This window comes from Apium graveolens, chromosome 6 (genome assembly GCF_009905375.1).
Source record: "Apium graveolens cultivar Ventura chromosome 6, ASM990537v1, whole genome shotgun sequence".
NCBI lineage: Eukaryota > Viridiplantae > Streptophyta > Magnoliopsida > Apiales > Apiaceae > Apium > Apium graveolens.
In genome coordinates this window covers 270,484,534-270,502,259 of record NC_133652.1, presented here as the reverse complement: position 1 = coordinate 270,502,259, position 17,726 = coordinate 270,484,534, and the positions used below count along the sequence as shown (strand labels likewise).

General features: G+C 35.4%; 1 protein-coding gene and 2 non-coding genes across 3 annotated transcripts; all 3 read left to right on the top strand.

Moving 5' to 3' along the window:
- Window positions 1-1,950: 1,950 nt before the first annotated feature.
- Window positions 1,951-2,057, top strand: LOC141670273 (small nucleolar RNA R71). Its single transcript, XR_012554511.1, has one exon. It is a non-coding gene; the product is annotated as a small nucleolar RNA R71 (small nucleolar RNA).
- Window positions 2,058-9,099: 7,042 nt separating this feature from the next.
- Window positions 9,100-9,206, top strand: LOC141670137 (small nucleolar RNA R71). Its single transcript, XR_012554381.1, has one exon. It is a non-coding gene; the product is annotated as a small nucleolar RNA R71 (small nucleolar RNA).
- A 6,982-nt stretch (window positions 9,207-16,188) lies between these two features.
- On the top strand, window positions 16,189-17,568 carry LOC141667174 (peptidyl-tRNA hydrolase, mitochondrial). The gene has a single exon (XM_074473567.1). It carries the CDS (start codon window positions 16,472-16,474, stop codon window positions 17,123-17,125), a length of 654 nt encoding a protein of 217 aa, XP_074329668.1. The 5' UTR covers window positions 16,189-16,471; the 3' UTR covers window positions 17,126-17,568.
- Window positions 17,569-17,726: the final 158 nt, after the last annotated feature.

Genomic DNA, 17,726 nt, shown 5'->3' with positions numbered 1-17,726 from the left:
CACAACATCATATAGACAAGATGAACAAGACCAAGCTTCCAATTCGCAAGCGATTAGAAAACGTTCCGCAGTTTTCTGGAAGCATTGATGTCACCGTAGCTGAGGTAGGAGCTACCAATAGGCTAGGTTTTCAACTATTGATGAACCAGACTTATGTATAATATGAATTGTAATAATGGCAAAAAAATGTAAATTTATTCAGAACCTTCTTGAGGTGTAATGGCTTATTATGTGGAATAAAATGACTTGTGTTATTTTTTTTTGTATTCATCTCTGAGACTATAACTTGTGGTGTGTGTGTATATTGTGGGGTCACAGTACAGAGTAGTTGATTGTTTATTTAGATTGGGTGTTATTAAGGGAAATGGAACTCGTGACAACCCGAATCCCCGACCCCGGATTTGGGGGTGTTACAGCATTAAACACATTAAAAGTTACATCCTTATCCAATACTCGCATTATAAGCTCACCCTTCTACACATCTATCAAGGTTCGGCCAATCGCCAAGAAAGGTCTTCCCAAAATTATGGGAATCTTCTTATCCTCCTCGAAATCATGAAGTACAAAATTAGCAGGGAATATGAGTTTATCAACCTTGACCAAGACATCCTCCATAATACCTCGAGGATATGTAATAGAATGATCGGCCAACTACAAAGTCATATAAGTCAGTTTTGGATCAGGTAAGTTTAACTTCTTGAAGATTGACAAAGGCATCAGATTGATGCTAGCTCCCAAGTCACATAAGCATCTGTCAAAAGACACTTTTCTAATAGTACACGGAATAGTGAAGCTTTCAGGATCTTTTAGATTTGGAGGCAACTTTTGTTGCAGCACAGCACTGCATTCCTCCGTGAGAGAAACAATCTCTAAATCATCTAGCTTCACTTTCTGGGAGAGAATAACTTTCATAAACTTTGCGTAACTAGGCATATGCTCAAGAGCCTCAGCAAAAGGTATGTTGATATGAAGTTTCATAAACTTCTCAAATTGCTTATCCAGATTTTTCTTCTGCAGCCGCTTAGGAAAAGGCGGTGGAGGATAGATCTGTTTTTCCCCTGTATTACCCTCAGGAGGAGTGTGCTCAATAGTAGTCTTCCTTGGTTCCACTTCTGCTTCCTGCTGCTCTACTTCTTCTTTAGCCCTAGCTTCTTCATTTGAAACTTGAGTTTATTCGGGGTTCACAACCTTCCCAGACCTCAAAGTGATTACTTTCACCTGCTCCTTAGCTTCCCTCTTTCCTGACACTTCAGTGTCACTAGGTAGTGTACCAAGTTGACGATTTACCAAGGCATTGACAATTTTTCCAATTTGATTTTCCAAGGTCTTGATAGAAACAACTTGGCTTTTACACATAAACTTCAACTCCTCTAATTCAGATTTTTCATTAGCTTGTTACAGCTGGAGTTGCTGTCTTGGTACATATTGCGGTTGCTGAAAACCAGGGGGGTTGTGCTGCTTAGCTGGGTACTGCTGATAAGGCTGTTGAACCGCATTTTGAGCATTGCTCCAGCTGAAATTAGGATGATTGCGGTTGTTAGGATGATAGGTGGTTGGCACAGGTTGTTGCGATCGCTGAAAGTTGCTTACGAACTGAGCTGATTCACTAGAAATAGCACACTGATCAGTCTCATGGGCACCAGCACAAAGCTCATAGACACTAGTGATTTGATTAACTCCATAATTAGCCAAAGTGTCCACCTTCATCGTAAAAGCCTTAAGTTAGGCAACTATAGCTGTTGCTGCATCCAACTCCAGAATTCCTGCTACTTCCCCTGAGTCAGTCTCTGGGAAGGACTCTGGTATTCATTAGCAGCCATCAGTTCAATTAATTCATAAGCTTCATTGTAGCTCTTAGCCCACAAGGCTCCTCCTGATGCTGCATCGAGCATGGGTCTAGAAGTAGCCCCCAATCCATTGTAGAAACAGTTTATAATCATCCAATCAGGCATGCTATGGTGTGGGCACTTCCTTAGCATCTCCTTATATCGATCCCAAGCCTCACAGAGAGATTCTCCAGTTTGCTGAGAAAACTGAGTAAGAGCATTCCTGATTGCAGCAGTCTTCGCCATAGGGAAGAATTTAGTGAGAAATTTTTTAGCAAGATCTTCCCAAATAGTGATAGACCCTGGTGGTAGAGAATATAACCATCACTTAGCTTTATCCCTCAAAGAGAATGGGAAGAGTCGCAGCTTGATAGCATCTTCAGTCACACCATTGAACTTGAAGGTGTCGCATATCTCGATGAAATCCCTAATGTGCATGTTGGGGTCTTCTATAGGGGAACCCCCAAACTGAACTGAGTTTTGTATCATCAGAATCGTGCTTAATTTGATCTCAAAAGTGTTAGCCGAGATGGTTGGCCTGATGATGCTTGACTGAATATCATTGATCTTAGGCTGATAATAGTCCATCAAGGTCTTAGAAATTTCTGCTTGATCTCCCATCACTACTAAAACTGGTTCCTCAATTTTCTCTTCTTCTTCTACCTTCTCTTCGTCCTCAACAATTTCCCTTCGAACCACTACAACTTCTTCCTCGGCTTTATTCAGAGTTCTCTTACGAGACCGCGAATGTGTATGCATACACGCTCGCTAGAGTACCTGAAATAAGACAAGGAAATAGATAAGTAACAATGTCCGAGTCAATGAACTTTAACGACCACTGATGACAAACACATAAACTAAAAATTAACACCGAGTCCCCGGTAGCGGCACCAAAAACTTGTTAGTCGCTAAACACGAGCTAGAATACACGCAAGTATACGCGTTCGCAAGTAATATAAGATATAAATCAGATTCGTTCCCACAGAGACTGGTTTAGGTTAAGTTCAATTTATGCACCTATGCAACAATGATATGGTTATTATTCAACGCTAAGACGATCAACAAATGGAGATTGTTTTTAACTAAAATAAGCTAACAATTATAACTAAGAGAATAAGAATGGTTGAATTAATATATATGACAAACATGGGATTCTAACTTCATTAGATACTTTGTTCATTAGCTTTTTCGTTCTTAACCTTAGCATGTAATGGTGATGACACTAATCAGATAACACGAAATTGATAAACTCCAACTTTTGTTGCACGAATATCATACTACCAGACATCCACAAAAGAGATAGAAGCTGAATAGATACCAATTATATTGAGACCCTATATGTCTATAGAATTTGACAACATAACGGTTTAATACACAAGTTATATATCATGATTATATAGGGCAAGTAAGATGGTTAAAATTACCTACAAATCATGCATAACAATAATATATGAACCTATGCTAGCATGGCAAGTTCTAAATCCTTAAATTTACTTTCGCTTCATTAAGAATTAACACACTATCTTATAAGTTCACGACGCTCATAAGACGAATACGTACAACCAATACTAGGCTATCATACAATCACCACATACTAAGGCATCAAAATAAATCAACTAAAGAAATCCATAAATAAATATGTTAGAACCCCACGATAACGATTAGCCCATAATCGGACTCATCATCAACGTGGGTTCTGATGAAAGCATGGTATAATAAACGTAGTCTTTATAAACGAATAATAAATAAAGTACAAAATAAGAGTATAGGTTCAAGAATAAGAAAACTAGCATCCAACGTTACAACTTAAACAAAGAATCACAAGTTAAACTAGGTCTTCTTCGCCTTGGTTGAATTGTGCTAAAACGGTCTTCTTTTCTCCTTCTCCTTGTGCTCTCATATGTCTCTCTATGAAAAACGAGTTTATTTATATATATATATATATCAGCACCATGTAGAGTAGAAGTCTTCTGGATCAAAAGCCCAATAGAATCAGGATTTCTGTTCTTGACTTGGCACGGCCGCGCGCTTGACCAGCGCGGGCACGCTGAGTTTCTGGACTTCGGGCGCGGCCGCGCGCTATCACAGCGCAGGCGCGTTGACCTCCTGTATAAAAATCTGACTTCTTCATTTTCCTTGCTGATTTGAGCCGGTTTTCCAAGAGCTTTTATTCCAACACCTTCATAACACCAAATTAGCACCAAAACAATGCTAATTAACCTGATCACCTGGAGAATGCCTGAAAATGTAAAAACAATAGAAAACACATTAAAACACCAACAACTTGAGTACAGCTGCACCAATTCAAAGGTTTACGGAGCGTAATAAAGTGTCATAAATGCCACTCAACTCTTTTCAGCGTGGCCACTCCGCTTCTCAGTGCGGGCGCGCCGTGCTACTGTAGTTGGCACTGAATTTTTCTGTTTTTCTGATTTTTTTTATATTTTTCTCTTTTTTTTCCTTCTTCCTCTATCTATTAATGTACAACAAACTTGGATTGCCTCCCAAGAAGCGCTTGGTTTACGTCGTTAGCTTGATGTAGAATATCGAGATCAAGTAGACATAGAACGACACTAACCACTTCACGGTTTGTCGTATCCCCATAGTAGTGCTTCAACCTCTGTCCATTCACTTTGAATGCTTGGTCTGGATCATTGTCAAAATTATCCACAGCTCCATGCGAAAATACAGTTTTGATTATGAAAGGCCGGGACCATCTCGACTTCAATTTTCCAGGAAAAAAATGGAGACGAGAGTTGAACAAAAGAACTTGCTGCCCCGACACAAATGATTTAAGCACCAGACCCCTATCGTGCCATCTATTGACTTTCTCCTTATATATTTTGTTGTTTTCATACGCTTGAAGCCGAAATTCATCGAGTTCATTCAATTGAAGCATTCTTTTCTTACCAGCTGCATCCAAATCAAGGTTTAACTTCTTCAAAGCCCAATATGTTTTATGTTCGAGCTCCTCAGGCAAATGATACCCCTTACCATAAACCAACTAAAATGGCGACATTCCTAACGGAGTCTTGTATGTTGTTCTATACACCAAAATAGCTTCATCAAGCTTCAAAGACCAATCCTTCCTTGATGGACACACTACTTTCTCTAGAATACGCTTGATCTCTCTGTTAGACACCTCATCTTGACCATTAGTCTGAGGATGGTAGGCTGTAGAATGCGATGATTCACATTATACCTTTACATCATTGCAGTGAACTTGTGATTGCAAAAATGCGATCCCTCATTACTGATTATGACTCTTGGAGTCCCAAATCGTGTGAATATCTGCTTATGAAGAAAATTAAGCACTACATTCACATCCTTTGTCGGAAAAACCTTAACATCAACCCATTTCGACACATAATCGACTGCCAACAAGATAAACTGATTATTGCAAGATGTGATAAACTGCCCCATGAAGTCGATTCCCCAAACATCAAAGACCTCAACCTCGAGAAGCACATTAAGAGGCATCTTATCCCTCTTAGACATATTACCCACACGCTGGCATCGATCACACTTCAAAAAAAAGTGATGTGCATCCTTAAATAATGTAGGCCAGAAGAATCCTGCTTAAAGGACACGAGCTGTTGTCTTCTATCCACCATAGTGGCCTCCATAAACAGTCGAATGACAGTCTCGCAAGATCCCCCCCCCTCCCGTTTCGCTATACGGAATACATCTCCTGATGATTTGGTCAGCTCCTTGCTTAAACAGATATGGTTCATCACACATGTACCACTTCACCTCATGAAGAAACTTCTTCCTTTGAGCATAAGACAAGTCTGGAGGCATGATATTACTCACAAGGTAGTTCACAATGTCCGTAAATCACGGTTCTTCTTCTTGTACCCCAAACAGCTGCTCATCAGGAAAAGACTCATTTATCAATGTCTTATCTTGTGAAGTTGCACATGGGTCTTCCAAACGAGAGAGATGATCAGCGACTTGATTCTCAGTACCTTTTTTGTCCTTGATCACTAATTCAAATTCCTGAAGCAAAAGAACCCGTCTAATCAATCTAGGCTTCGAGTCCTTCGAGACGAGATATCGAATCACAGCGTGATCAGTGAAAGCTGCCACCTTCGTCCCAAGAAAATAAGATCGAAACTTCTCAAAACCGTAGACAATGGCCAACAGTTCTTTCTCAGTAGTAGTAAAATTCAGTTGAGCACCATTAAAGGTCTTACTATCATAGTAGACCACAAGATATATGTTGTTCTTTCTCTGCCCAAGAACTGCTCCAACTGCATAGTCACTTGTAACGCATATCATCTCAAAAGGTTCATTCCAATCAGGTGCAGTTATGACATGTGTCATGATCAAACTCTTATTCAAGAACTCAAAAGCAGCTAGGAACTCGTCATCAAACTTGAACGGGACATCCTTCTCTAAAAGATTGCACAAGGGTTTAGAGATTTTAGAGAAGTCCTTGATGAACGGCCTATAGAAACCCGCATGACCAAGAAAGCTGCGAACTCCCTTCACAGAAATTGGTGGAGGAAAGTTTTCAATGACCCCCACCTTGGCTTTATCCATCTCAAGACCTTTACTAGAGACCTTATGCCCAAGAATAATGCCCTGTTGTACCATAAAGTGATATTTTTCCCAGTTGAGAACCAGATTGGTCTCAACACACCTTTTAAGAACTGCGCCAAGATTTTGACACTCATCAAAAGAATCGCCAAACACAGAGAAGTCGTCTATGAACACCTCCAAATTCTGACCAATCATGTTAGAGAAGATAGCCATCATGCATCTCTGAAATGTGGTAGATGCTCCACACAAATCAAAAGAAACTCTTCTAAAGGCGAAAGTACCAAATGGACAAGTGAAAGTAGTATTTTCCTGATCTTTCGGAGCAATACAAATCTGATTATAGCCCGAATAGCCATCCAAAAGACAGTAGTACTCGTGCCCAGCCAATCTGTCAAACATTTGATCAATAAAAGGAAGAGGGAAGTGATCCTTGCTTGTGGCCTTGTTCAGCTTCCTTTAGTTTATGCAAACTCTCCACCCTGTGATTGTTCGAGTAGGAATGAGCTCATTCTTCTCATTAGCTGCAACCGTGATACCTCCTTTTCTTCGGCACACACTGAAATGGACTCACCCAAGAACTGTCATAAATGGGATAGATGATCCATGCATCTAGCCACTTGAGAATTTCCTTCTTCACAACTTCTTTCATGATTGGATTAAGCCTTCTCTGTTGCTCAACAGTAGGCTTGCTACCTTCCTCTAGCAGAATTTTATGCATGTAATAACAAGGGCTGATTCCCTTAATATCTGTAATAGTCCATCCAATTTCCAATTTGAACTCTCTCAAAATCCTTAAGAGTTTTTCCCCATCACTACCTGAAAGGTCAGATGCAATAATCACAGGCAAAGTAGATGCATCACCTAGAAAAGCTTACCTTAAGTGTTCAGGCAATGGTTTAAGCTCAAGTGTAGGAGCTTCCTCAATAGATGGCTTGAGGCGCTTTGGAGATTTATTTAGCTCCTCCATTCCAAGATATTCAAAAGGCATATTCATCTTCCGCTTCCAGGGAGAAGCATTCAGATATTGCAACTGCTCATCACCTTCATCATCTTCACTATCTGAATTCCCCAACAAGGCCTTTTCTAAGGCATCAGACCTTAGCAATTGACCAAGTTCTAAAGTAACCACAGAATCGACCAACTCCACCTTTAAGCACTCCTCATTTTCCATAGGGAATTTCATGGTATTGAACACATTGAAAGTCACATCCGGATCCAGCACTCGCATGGTGAGCTCACCCTTCTGCACATCGATCAAGGTTCGGCCCGTAGCCAAGAATGGTCTTCCCAAGATTATGGGAATCTTCTTACCCTCCTCGAAATCAAGAATTACAAAATCAGCAGGAAAAATGAGTTTGTCCACCTTGACCAAGACATCCTCCACAATGCCTCGTGGATATGTAATAGAACGATCGGCTAACTACAAGGTCATATAAGTCGGCTTTGGATCAGGTAAGTCCAACTTCTTGAAGATTAACAAAGACACTTGATTGATGATAGCTCCCAAGTTACATAAGCATTCTTCAAATGAAACTTTTCCAATTGTGCAAGGAATAGTGAAGCTTCCAGGATCTTTAAGCTTCAGAGGCAACTTATGTTACAACACATCACTGCATTCCTCCGTGAAAGCAACGGTCTCTAATACATCAAGCTTCACTTTCCGAGAAGGTATACCTTTCATAAACATCGCATAACTAGGAATCTGTTCAAGAGCTTCAGCGATAGGTCTGTTAATATGAAGTTTCTTGAACACCTCCAGAAACTTCTCAAACTGCTTATCCAGCTTTTTCTTCTGCAGCCTCTTAGGAAAGGGAGGTGGAGGATATATCTGCTTCTCCCCTGTATTACCCTCAGGAGGAGTGTGTTCAACAGTAGTCTTCCTTGGTTCCACTTCAGCTTCCTTCTATACTTCTTCTTCAGCCACAACTTCTTCATCCGAAACTTGAGAGTGTTCGGGATTCACAACCTTCCCAGACCTCAATGTAATTGCCTTTACCTACTCCTTAGCTTCCCTCTTTCCTGGCACTTCAGTGTCACTAGGGAGTGTACCAGGTTGACGATTTAGCAAGGCATTGGCAATCTGTCCAATTTAATTTTCCAAGGTCTTTATAGACGCCGCTTAGCTCTTGCACATGAGCCTCAACTCCTCCAATTCGTATTTTTCATTAGACTGTTGCAGCTAGAGTTGTTTTCTTGGTGCATATTACGGTTGCTGAAAATCAGGGGGTTGTACTACTTTGCTAAATACTGCTGATAAAGTTGTTGAACCATATTCTGAGGGTTGCTCCATCTAAAGTTAGGATGATTTCGGTTATTGGGATGATAGGTGGCTGGCACAGGTTGTTGTGACCTCTGAAAGTTGCTCACGAACTGAGCCGATTCACTAAAAATAGCACACTGCTCTGTCTCATGGGCACCAACACAAAGCTCACAGACACTAGTGATCTGATTAACTCCATAATTAGCCAAAGAATCCACCTTCATCGTCAAAGCCTTAAGCTGAGCAGCTATAGCAGTAGCTGTATCTAACTCCAGAATTCCTGCTACCTTGCCCTGAGATAGTCTCTGAGTAGGATTTTGGTATTCATTACCAGTCATCAGTTCAATCAATTCATAAGCTTCATCATAGCTTTTAGCCCACAATGCTCCTCCTGATGTTGCATCAAGCATGGGTCTAGAAGTAGCACCCAAACCATTATAGAAGCGGTTAATGATCATCCAGTCAGGCATCCCATGGTGAGGACACTTTCTAAGCATCTCTTTGTAGCAATCTCAAGCCTCACATAATGATTCTCCAGATTGCTGAGCGAATTAAGTAAGTGCGTTTCTGATTGTAGTAGTCTTCGCCATAGGAAAGAATTTAGTTAAGAATTTTTGAGCAAGATCCTCCCATTTGGTGATAGACCCCGGTGGTAGAAAATGTAACCAGCACTTCGCTTTATCCCCTAGAGAGAATGGGAAAAGCCTTAACTTAATAGCATCTTCAGAAACTCCATTGAACTTGAAAGTGTCGCAGATCTCGATGAAATCTCTAATGTGCATTTTGGGGTATTCTGTTGGAGAACCCCCAAACTGAACTGAGTTTTGTATTATCTGAATCGTGCTCGACTTGATCTCAAAGGTGTTAGTCGAGATGGCTGGCCGGGCAATGCTAGACTCAATATCAATAATCTTCGGTTGAGAGTAATCCATCAAAGCCTTTGGATTCCCTTCTGGTTCTCCTATTGCAATAAATGCCTCTTCTTCAACTTTATCCTCGATAAGAACTTCCTCGAAAACTTCCTTAGCTACTACAACTTCTTCCTCAGCTTGATCCAGTGTTCTCCTACGAGACCGAGAACGCGTATGCATACACGCTCGCTAGAGTACCTGAAACACGATAAGTAAATTAGTTAGTAATAATGTCCGAGTCACTGAACTTTAAAGACCAATGATGACAAACACATAAACTAAAAATTAACACTGAAGCCCCCGGCAGCGGCGCCAAAACTTGTTAGGGCTAGAGCACGCGCTAATATTCACGCAAGTATACGTGATCGCAAGTAATATAGAATTAATTCTAGTTCGTTCCCACATGAACTGGTTTAGGTTAATTTAATCAATGTACTTATGCAACAATGTTATGGTTATTATCCAATGCTAAGACGAATAACAAATTGAGGTTGTTTAAACTACGCTTAACTAAGAGATTATACTAGAGAATATTAACTTAGAGAATAAAGAGAGCTGAATACTATATGACACAAACAAGGGATTCTAACTTCATTAAATACTTCATTCAATAGCCTTTTCGTTCATAACCTTAGCATGTAATGGTGATGACACTAATCTGATGACACTATATGTCCATGGAATTTGACAACATAACGGTTTAATGCACAAGTTATATATCGTGATTACATAGGGCAAGTAAGATGGTTAAAATTATCTACGAATCATGCATATCAAATACATGAACCTATGCTAGCATGACAAGTTCTAAACCCCTAAATTCATTTTCGCTTCATTAGAGATTAACATGTTATCTTATAAGTTTGCGACGCTCATAAAACGAATAAGTACAACCAATACTAGGATATCATACAATCACCACACACTAAGGCATCGAAACGAATTAACTAAAGAAATCCATAAATAAATTCGCTAGAACCCCACGATAACGTTTAGCCCATAATCGGACTCATCATCAACGTGAGTTCCGATGAAAGCATGGCATAATAAAAGTAGTCTTTATAATGAATAAATAATAAACCAAGAATGAAACAAGAGTATAGGTTCACAAGTAAGAAAACTAGCATCCAAAGTTACAACTTAAAACTAAGAATCACAAGAATAAACTAGATCATCTTCACCTTGGTTGAATTGTGCTCTACGGTCTTCTTACACCTTCTCCTTAAGCTCTGGTACGTCTTGTTATGAAAAACGAACATAAGTTATGTTTATATAGCAGCCCATGCAGATTAGGAGTCTTTCGGATCAAAATTAGAGTAGAAACAGGATTCCTGGAATTCGACCTGACGCGGCCGCCCGCGCTGGTGAAGCGCGCGGGCGCGCTGCATCTCTGTACTCCTGGCGCCGCCGCGCGCTACTACAGCGCGAGTGTGCTGACTCTGAGAAAATCCTGAATTCTTCTTTTCTTGTCAGTTTGAGTTGGTCTTTTCACGAGCAATCTTCTTGACACCATCCTAACACCATATTAGCATCAAAACAATGCTAGATCACCTGAATTCCTTTTAAATGCCTGAAATGCAAAACACTACAAAAACACGTTAAAAACACCAACAACTTGAGTACAAAACAACAATTCAAAGTTTTACGGAGCGTTATAAGATGACATAAATGCCACTCAAAAGAGAGCTTCTAGCGATATTTTTGATTTAATCTTGCAAAAAAGGGTAACGGATTGGGTTTATCAAGTGAAAAGATGAATTCTTAAAGATTATAGATAACATGAAGAATCGTTTATTCCAAGGTGTAAAGCTGAATTTAAGAATGGCAAAAGACAAGAAAATTAGGAGAAAGGTTGAGATTGGAAAAACTAATAGGAAGAACACAACGACCGATGAAAATAGTTTAAGAGCTAACATGAATAAGAAAAATTGAAATAAGCTGTGGTGAGGACAACAAATGGGGGAGGAACAAAGGTTTGGGAACTTCATGTGAGGGTTGAGAAGCCAAGCACATTTGATGGTTAATTAAAACACAATAAGGTAGAAAAGCCGGAGATGAAAAGGGATGTGTTGAACTTAAAATCAGTCAATAATGGGGTGAAGGACAAATTTAGCCTATTTTTACACAAAATTGACAAAAATAACCAATTTCTGAAAAGTTGGCCAACTTTGGCCGATGGGATACCCAACTGTCAGTGGAGTATCCACTTTATATAAGATACCCAACTGGCAGTGTAGTATCCCATATATGAAATACCCAACTACCAGTGGAGTATCTTATACAAATTGGGATACCCAACTGACAGTGGAGTATTCAATCGGCCAAAATTAGCCACTTTTTTCAGAATGGCTATTTTTGTTAAATTTTTTCAAAAATTAGCTATTTTTGTCATTTTTTCTCAATAATGAGAATTTCAACATTTAAAATAGTTATATTATAAAGAAGCTGGAATACTTAGTAATATTTTATATATAATCATTATATTGTGAAATCATTTGAAATATTTTATTAACTTTAATAAATTTAGTTCTCAAATTTTCCCCAAATATTTTATATTTTTTTATGTAAAACTTGACCAATTTATAATCAAATAGCTAATTATATTTATATATTTATATATTTAAAAATTCGGGGTTTAGGAACCCATGTGCGGTCGGTCATCCAGAATTACCCAATAAAGGCTTTGTATTTCTAATAAAGGCTTTGTATTTCTCTTTGTAAAAAAAAAGAAGAAAAACTCCGGATAAATCAATTACAATTTGAAAAGATAGGTTGGGCAAACTAAACATAACCCATCCCAAGATCCGCCCATATTTATAAATAAAAAAATATTGCACATGTTGATATCATTCTGCAAAGCAAACAATCAAACATCTGTTTGAAGGAAAATCGCGTTTCTATAACCAATATCTGAATTCATTCAGATCCGACGGATACTATCCGGATACGGATAATACTCGATTACGGATAATATCCGGATCTATATCCTATTTTTAATTTGATTTTTTATTTTTATATTAAAAATTTAAAAAAAAATTACAAAAAAAAGAACTAAAACTAATTTTTAAAAATTGAGTTAAGAGTTAAATTGATTTAAGTCAATTATAAGTTTTTCATAAATTAATTTTTATTATATTTTAATGTAATTTTATTATTTTTGAAATATTTAACTCAAATGATGTTTTATATATGTCTATAGTATTTTTATAATTATATTTAATTTTTATAAATATATTATTTATTGAATATATATATATACACACACACATGCACACTATAAATTCAATAGAATAAATTTTAAATTATATATATATAAATATAATATTAAAAAATTTATATATTTAATTTCGGATTCATATATTTTCGGAAACAGATATGCCTATATCCGTATCCGCATCCAAAATTGTCGAACTGGAATATGGATAATATCCGAATTATTTTGGATACAAATATCTAATTATTTGAATTTTTTACACCCTTTATTCAAGGTGAACAAACATACTTATTTAATTTTTGTTGTTGATAATCAGATTTATGTGCCACTTTACGCGCAACTCAGCTAATGCACGAGAGGGGGTTAGCACATCGTTACACCGCCATGACCTCTTATTTAAAGTCAAGAGTCCACTTAAAATTGAACCTAATAGTAATCCCCTCAAATTATAGATCAAACAAATTATGGATCAAACTCATTATCTAGTATTTATTTATTTCTAATTAAAATTATAAAATTAAATATTAATTAAATATAGTTAGTAATAACATTATAATATTTTTTATTTTTTATTTTTTATTTACTTATATACAATAAAATTAAAGAATTTAATGGAAAGATTATTATTATTATTATCATTATTATTATTATTATTATTATTTGAATTGCAAAACATGATGAGATAGTTACCCATTACGCAAATTTTGTATTTCTTTAACTTTTTATTTTTAGTAATTTGTATTTTAATATTTATGGTTTAAATTTTGTTGTTTTGAGTTTTCAATTCTTGTATTCAACTATCATATTAAAATTTTATTTTTTTAGAATATTTGTAACTTATAAGTTGAGATATAAGTTATGATTTACCAAATACTTCAACAACTTATAATTAAGTTATATGTAAAATTATCCAAACACCTAAATAACTTATAAATTACGATATTTATATCTGATATTTTTCAAATTTAAGTTATAAGTTAAATTTTTTATAAAATCCCAAACGGCCCCTAAGTAATTAGACTCGCTTAGATCGGCTGATCTCTAAGTTATGTTGAGAAATACAACTATTTATTCAAATATTTAACTAAATGCTGAGAATTTTATGAAGTTATATTCGAAAATGACTATTCACTTAATGTCCTAACATAAATACTACCGTATATATTTTCGAAGTTTTGAAACGGGTAGTTTTACGTAACTCAAATCCGTTCTCCAAAATATTTCCTGAATGACGTTACATGATATTTCTAATGTTTAAATTTATGAACGCATATGTTTGCACATCAACATTTATGATTTTGAGAACAGTTTCAAAGACTTTGGTATTTTTCTTTTAAAATTGGGCTAAAATAACTAGTCTAACGAATTTGTCAAATATGTTCATCGTCATTCCTAAATCCTTTAGATTTTACATTTACACTGCGATAATTCGCGTAAAATTAAAATAAATAACAATTTATCTAATTTATAAATTATTATCAATTCATCATAGTATCTCCAATGATGTTAAGTTAAATAATAGATTTTTAAAATAGTATAAAATAATTCTGATGTAAAATTTATCGAACGTGTAGGTTGATTTTATCCGGTGAAGTTATTTATTATAATTGGTAATATTTTAAAAACAGTATGTTATTATTATTATTATTATTATTATTATTTCAATTTGTTGTAAATAAAATGTAGAAAATTTATCAAATATTAATATTTTTTAACGTATTTTGAAAAACACAGTTAAAGTTGCATATGATGACGTTAAGAAGGTTACTCCAAATTACATACAAAATTGTAGATGTTGCATATAAAGTTGCAAACTTTGCATATAAGATTGCAACGTATTTTTGTAAATATTTTCTGTAATTTAAATATTTTTTGAAAAATCAACTATTTTTATATATATATTAATAAATGATGTGAAATTTCACGACAATTTTGTAGATTTTCGATAACTATAATCGACATTAAGACATTGAATAAAGTTATGGTTACGAATTTTGTCCTGTTACAATAATGAATTTGTTACATATTCTTCATAAATTTAATTTTTAGTATATCTTCTAAATTTCTAGGTAAGAATTTATCATGTATTTCTAGCTAAATACAGTCACCTAAATACTCTTACAATAAGTTACCATCGGGGAGAATTAAACGTAACTCAATTTGATTAGGTAACTTAGTAACTCAATTTGAGTTATTAGATGGATTTTGTATAAACGGTCTACATAAAAATTAACTAACTACACGTTAACAGATGTTTAAAAACCTAATTAACTTGCACTTTTAAACACCTTAATTTGTTTAATTTTATAAAAAATGTTAAACTTAATTTATTTAAAATTAATATGTTACATGTGTTTTTAATTGCAACACAACAAATTTCACTTTAAGATGAAAAATAAAAAAGGCATGTACGTGGCATTTAAATTTTTTAATTTTGTCAATAATCCCTTTTTACATTATTCTATCCCTTGTTTCCTAACAAATAGTATTTTAAAATTAGAAAAGCTAAAAATAACATAAAACAAACAAATAAAACTTTAAAAAACAATATTCAAGATCAAAATTTTAAAGAACAAATAATTATTATAAAACACAACAATGTTAAAAAATACAGAACACTAAAAAAAAATATCCAGTACACAAAATAATTACAGGACATGTTAAATTTTCACTGACATTAGTTAAAAATAACATTAACTAAAAAAGAGAAAATACAAAAATTACATAATATTATTTAAAAATACAGAACACACATAAATTACATAACATTAGTTAAAAATAAAGAACACTAGTAAAGAACAAATCCTATAAAAAATAATTAAAAAAAACATAAAAATAATTATAGAATACATAATTATTAGATAAAAAAATAAAGAACACTACGATCTAAAATATTTAAAAAAACACCGTGTTAAAGAATTCAGAAAAACTGCAGAAGATAAAAGTAGTTAAGAAAAATAAATTGTAGAACATAAATTAGTTAAGAATAATAAACTGTAAAATATAAACGTGTTAAAGTTGATGAACTTGTTATATATGTGGATCTATGATAAATAGTTACTTAGTTATTTTAATAAAATAGTTAACCACTCAATCTGACCTCCTTATTTGTTAATTTTGTTTGTTCACATAAAATATTACTCCCTCCGTTTCAATATAACTGTCCACTTTTAAAAAAATTAGAAATTTTAACATTCTTGAAAAAACTATATTAGTTATCATATTTATTGTGTTGACTACATTAACTACACTATTATTTATGGTAGAGAGTTAGTCTGGGAAATATAAACTAGAGATATAATAATTGTGTGTGGTGTAGAATTATCTTGAAAATATAAATTAAATTTTATAATTTTAAGAGTGACATTGAAAGTGTAAGTGGACAAATATTTTGAAACAATTTTTTTTTTTGAAAAATGGACAGTTATTTTGAAACGGAGGGAGTATCACTTGTGTAAGCAATATATACAAAAAATCGTTCTTTGGGACCATTAGCTGATTTGTGCTGTAATAAAAACTATCTCCATTTGCTTAGAAGTGCAAAAAGTGGCATAATTCGAGGTAATTTATGTCAAATGTTGGGTATCACTTGTCTGGGTTTATTGTAGTTACATTATTTAAATGGCCACCACCTGTTTGATTAAATGTCTGTGAGAGAAGTCGAGAAAAAATCAAATACATTACTAATTATTTAGCTCTGGCTTGTCAAGTAAATATGGTAAGTAGAATTGCAAGGCGCTGTTTTTGCACTGTTACTCCTCAGCCATGGCTCTTTGTGGGTCTCGGAAACCCGGGTGATAAATATAAGACAACTAGACACAATGTCGGGTTTAAAATGATGGATGCATTTGCGGACTCGCAAGGGATTTCGATGGATACACTCCATTTCAAAGCTTTGTTTGGGAAAGGTTTTGTCGAGGGTGTTCCTGTTTTGGTTGCCAAACCCCAAACTTATATGAATTTAAGCGGTGAATCTATTGGGCCTCTGGCTGCTTACTATAAGATGCCTCTTAATCGTGTCGTCGTGTTTCATGATGACATGGATTTGCCTTGTGGGGTTCTCCGTCTTCATCCCAAGGGCGGTCATGGAAGACATAATGGGCTAAAGAGTGTGATTCAACATTTTCGCGGGAACGCAGAGTTTGCTAGGTTAAGAATTGGCATCGGAAGGCCACCTGGTCAGATGGATCCTAAAGCATTTATGCTCCAAAATTTTAATGCTACAGCTCAAGGACGGATTGATGCGGCACTGCAAGAAGGGGTAGTTGCTTTAAAAGAAGTTGTGTGTAAAGGTTTGACAGACGCTGCAAGATGTTTTAATAACCGGCAGAAGTACAAGCATATAAGGTTGCAGACAATGCCTGTATGACATTCGGAGCTTACATAACAGCCAGTATAAGCTTGCTTCCGGTTTCTGCCTGGCAGTAATGAATATGTGTTCTTGTATTGAATTCAAGATGGATCAGCAATGCCGGTATATGAAGTTCCAAAGCTTAGCTTCCAGTTTGAGGTGTAATTTTCTCCTTCGAATATGCTACTTAAGATTTTTACTTCGAAAATGCTACTATATACTGTCTATTTTTGTTCTCCCTGCTATTCACAAATTTTTATAGCTGCGTCTCAATTATTCTTTAATTCAGTATGATTTTAGTTGAAGTGCGTTTTTATATTGTCTTGATATAATTTCTGTAATTCTATCTGTAATGCTTCATTGCCTTTAATTTTACTTTAATTTCATATTCTAGAAGTAGTGGGGAGAAGAAGGGTTCATCATTAAGGAAAAATAGAGAAGATTTGAACAGTCATTAAGTTGTCATCCTTAAGCCTAACAATCCTTTATTTTTCTTCTTTACTTCATATATATATATTCTGCAGATGTAAGTGCGTACTGTCCTTGAAACATAAAAGAGCATACTATTGAGCACTTCACCAGAAAAAGGAGTATTGTGCAGAGGTATAATTTTTTTGGT

Excerpts from the sequence above, each read along its gene's own strand:
- LOC141667174 (XM_074473567.1), top strand. The coding sequence starts at position 16,472 with ATGGTAAGTAGAATTGCAAGGCGCTGTTTTTGCACTGTTACTCCTCAG.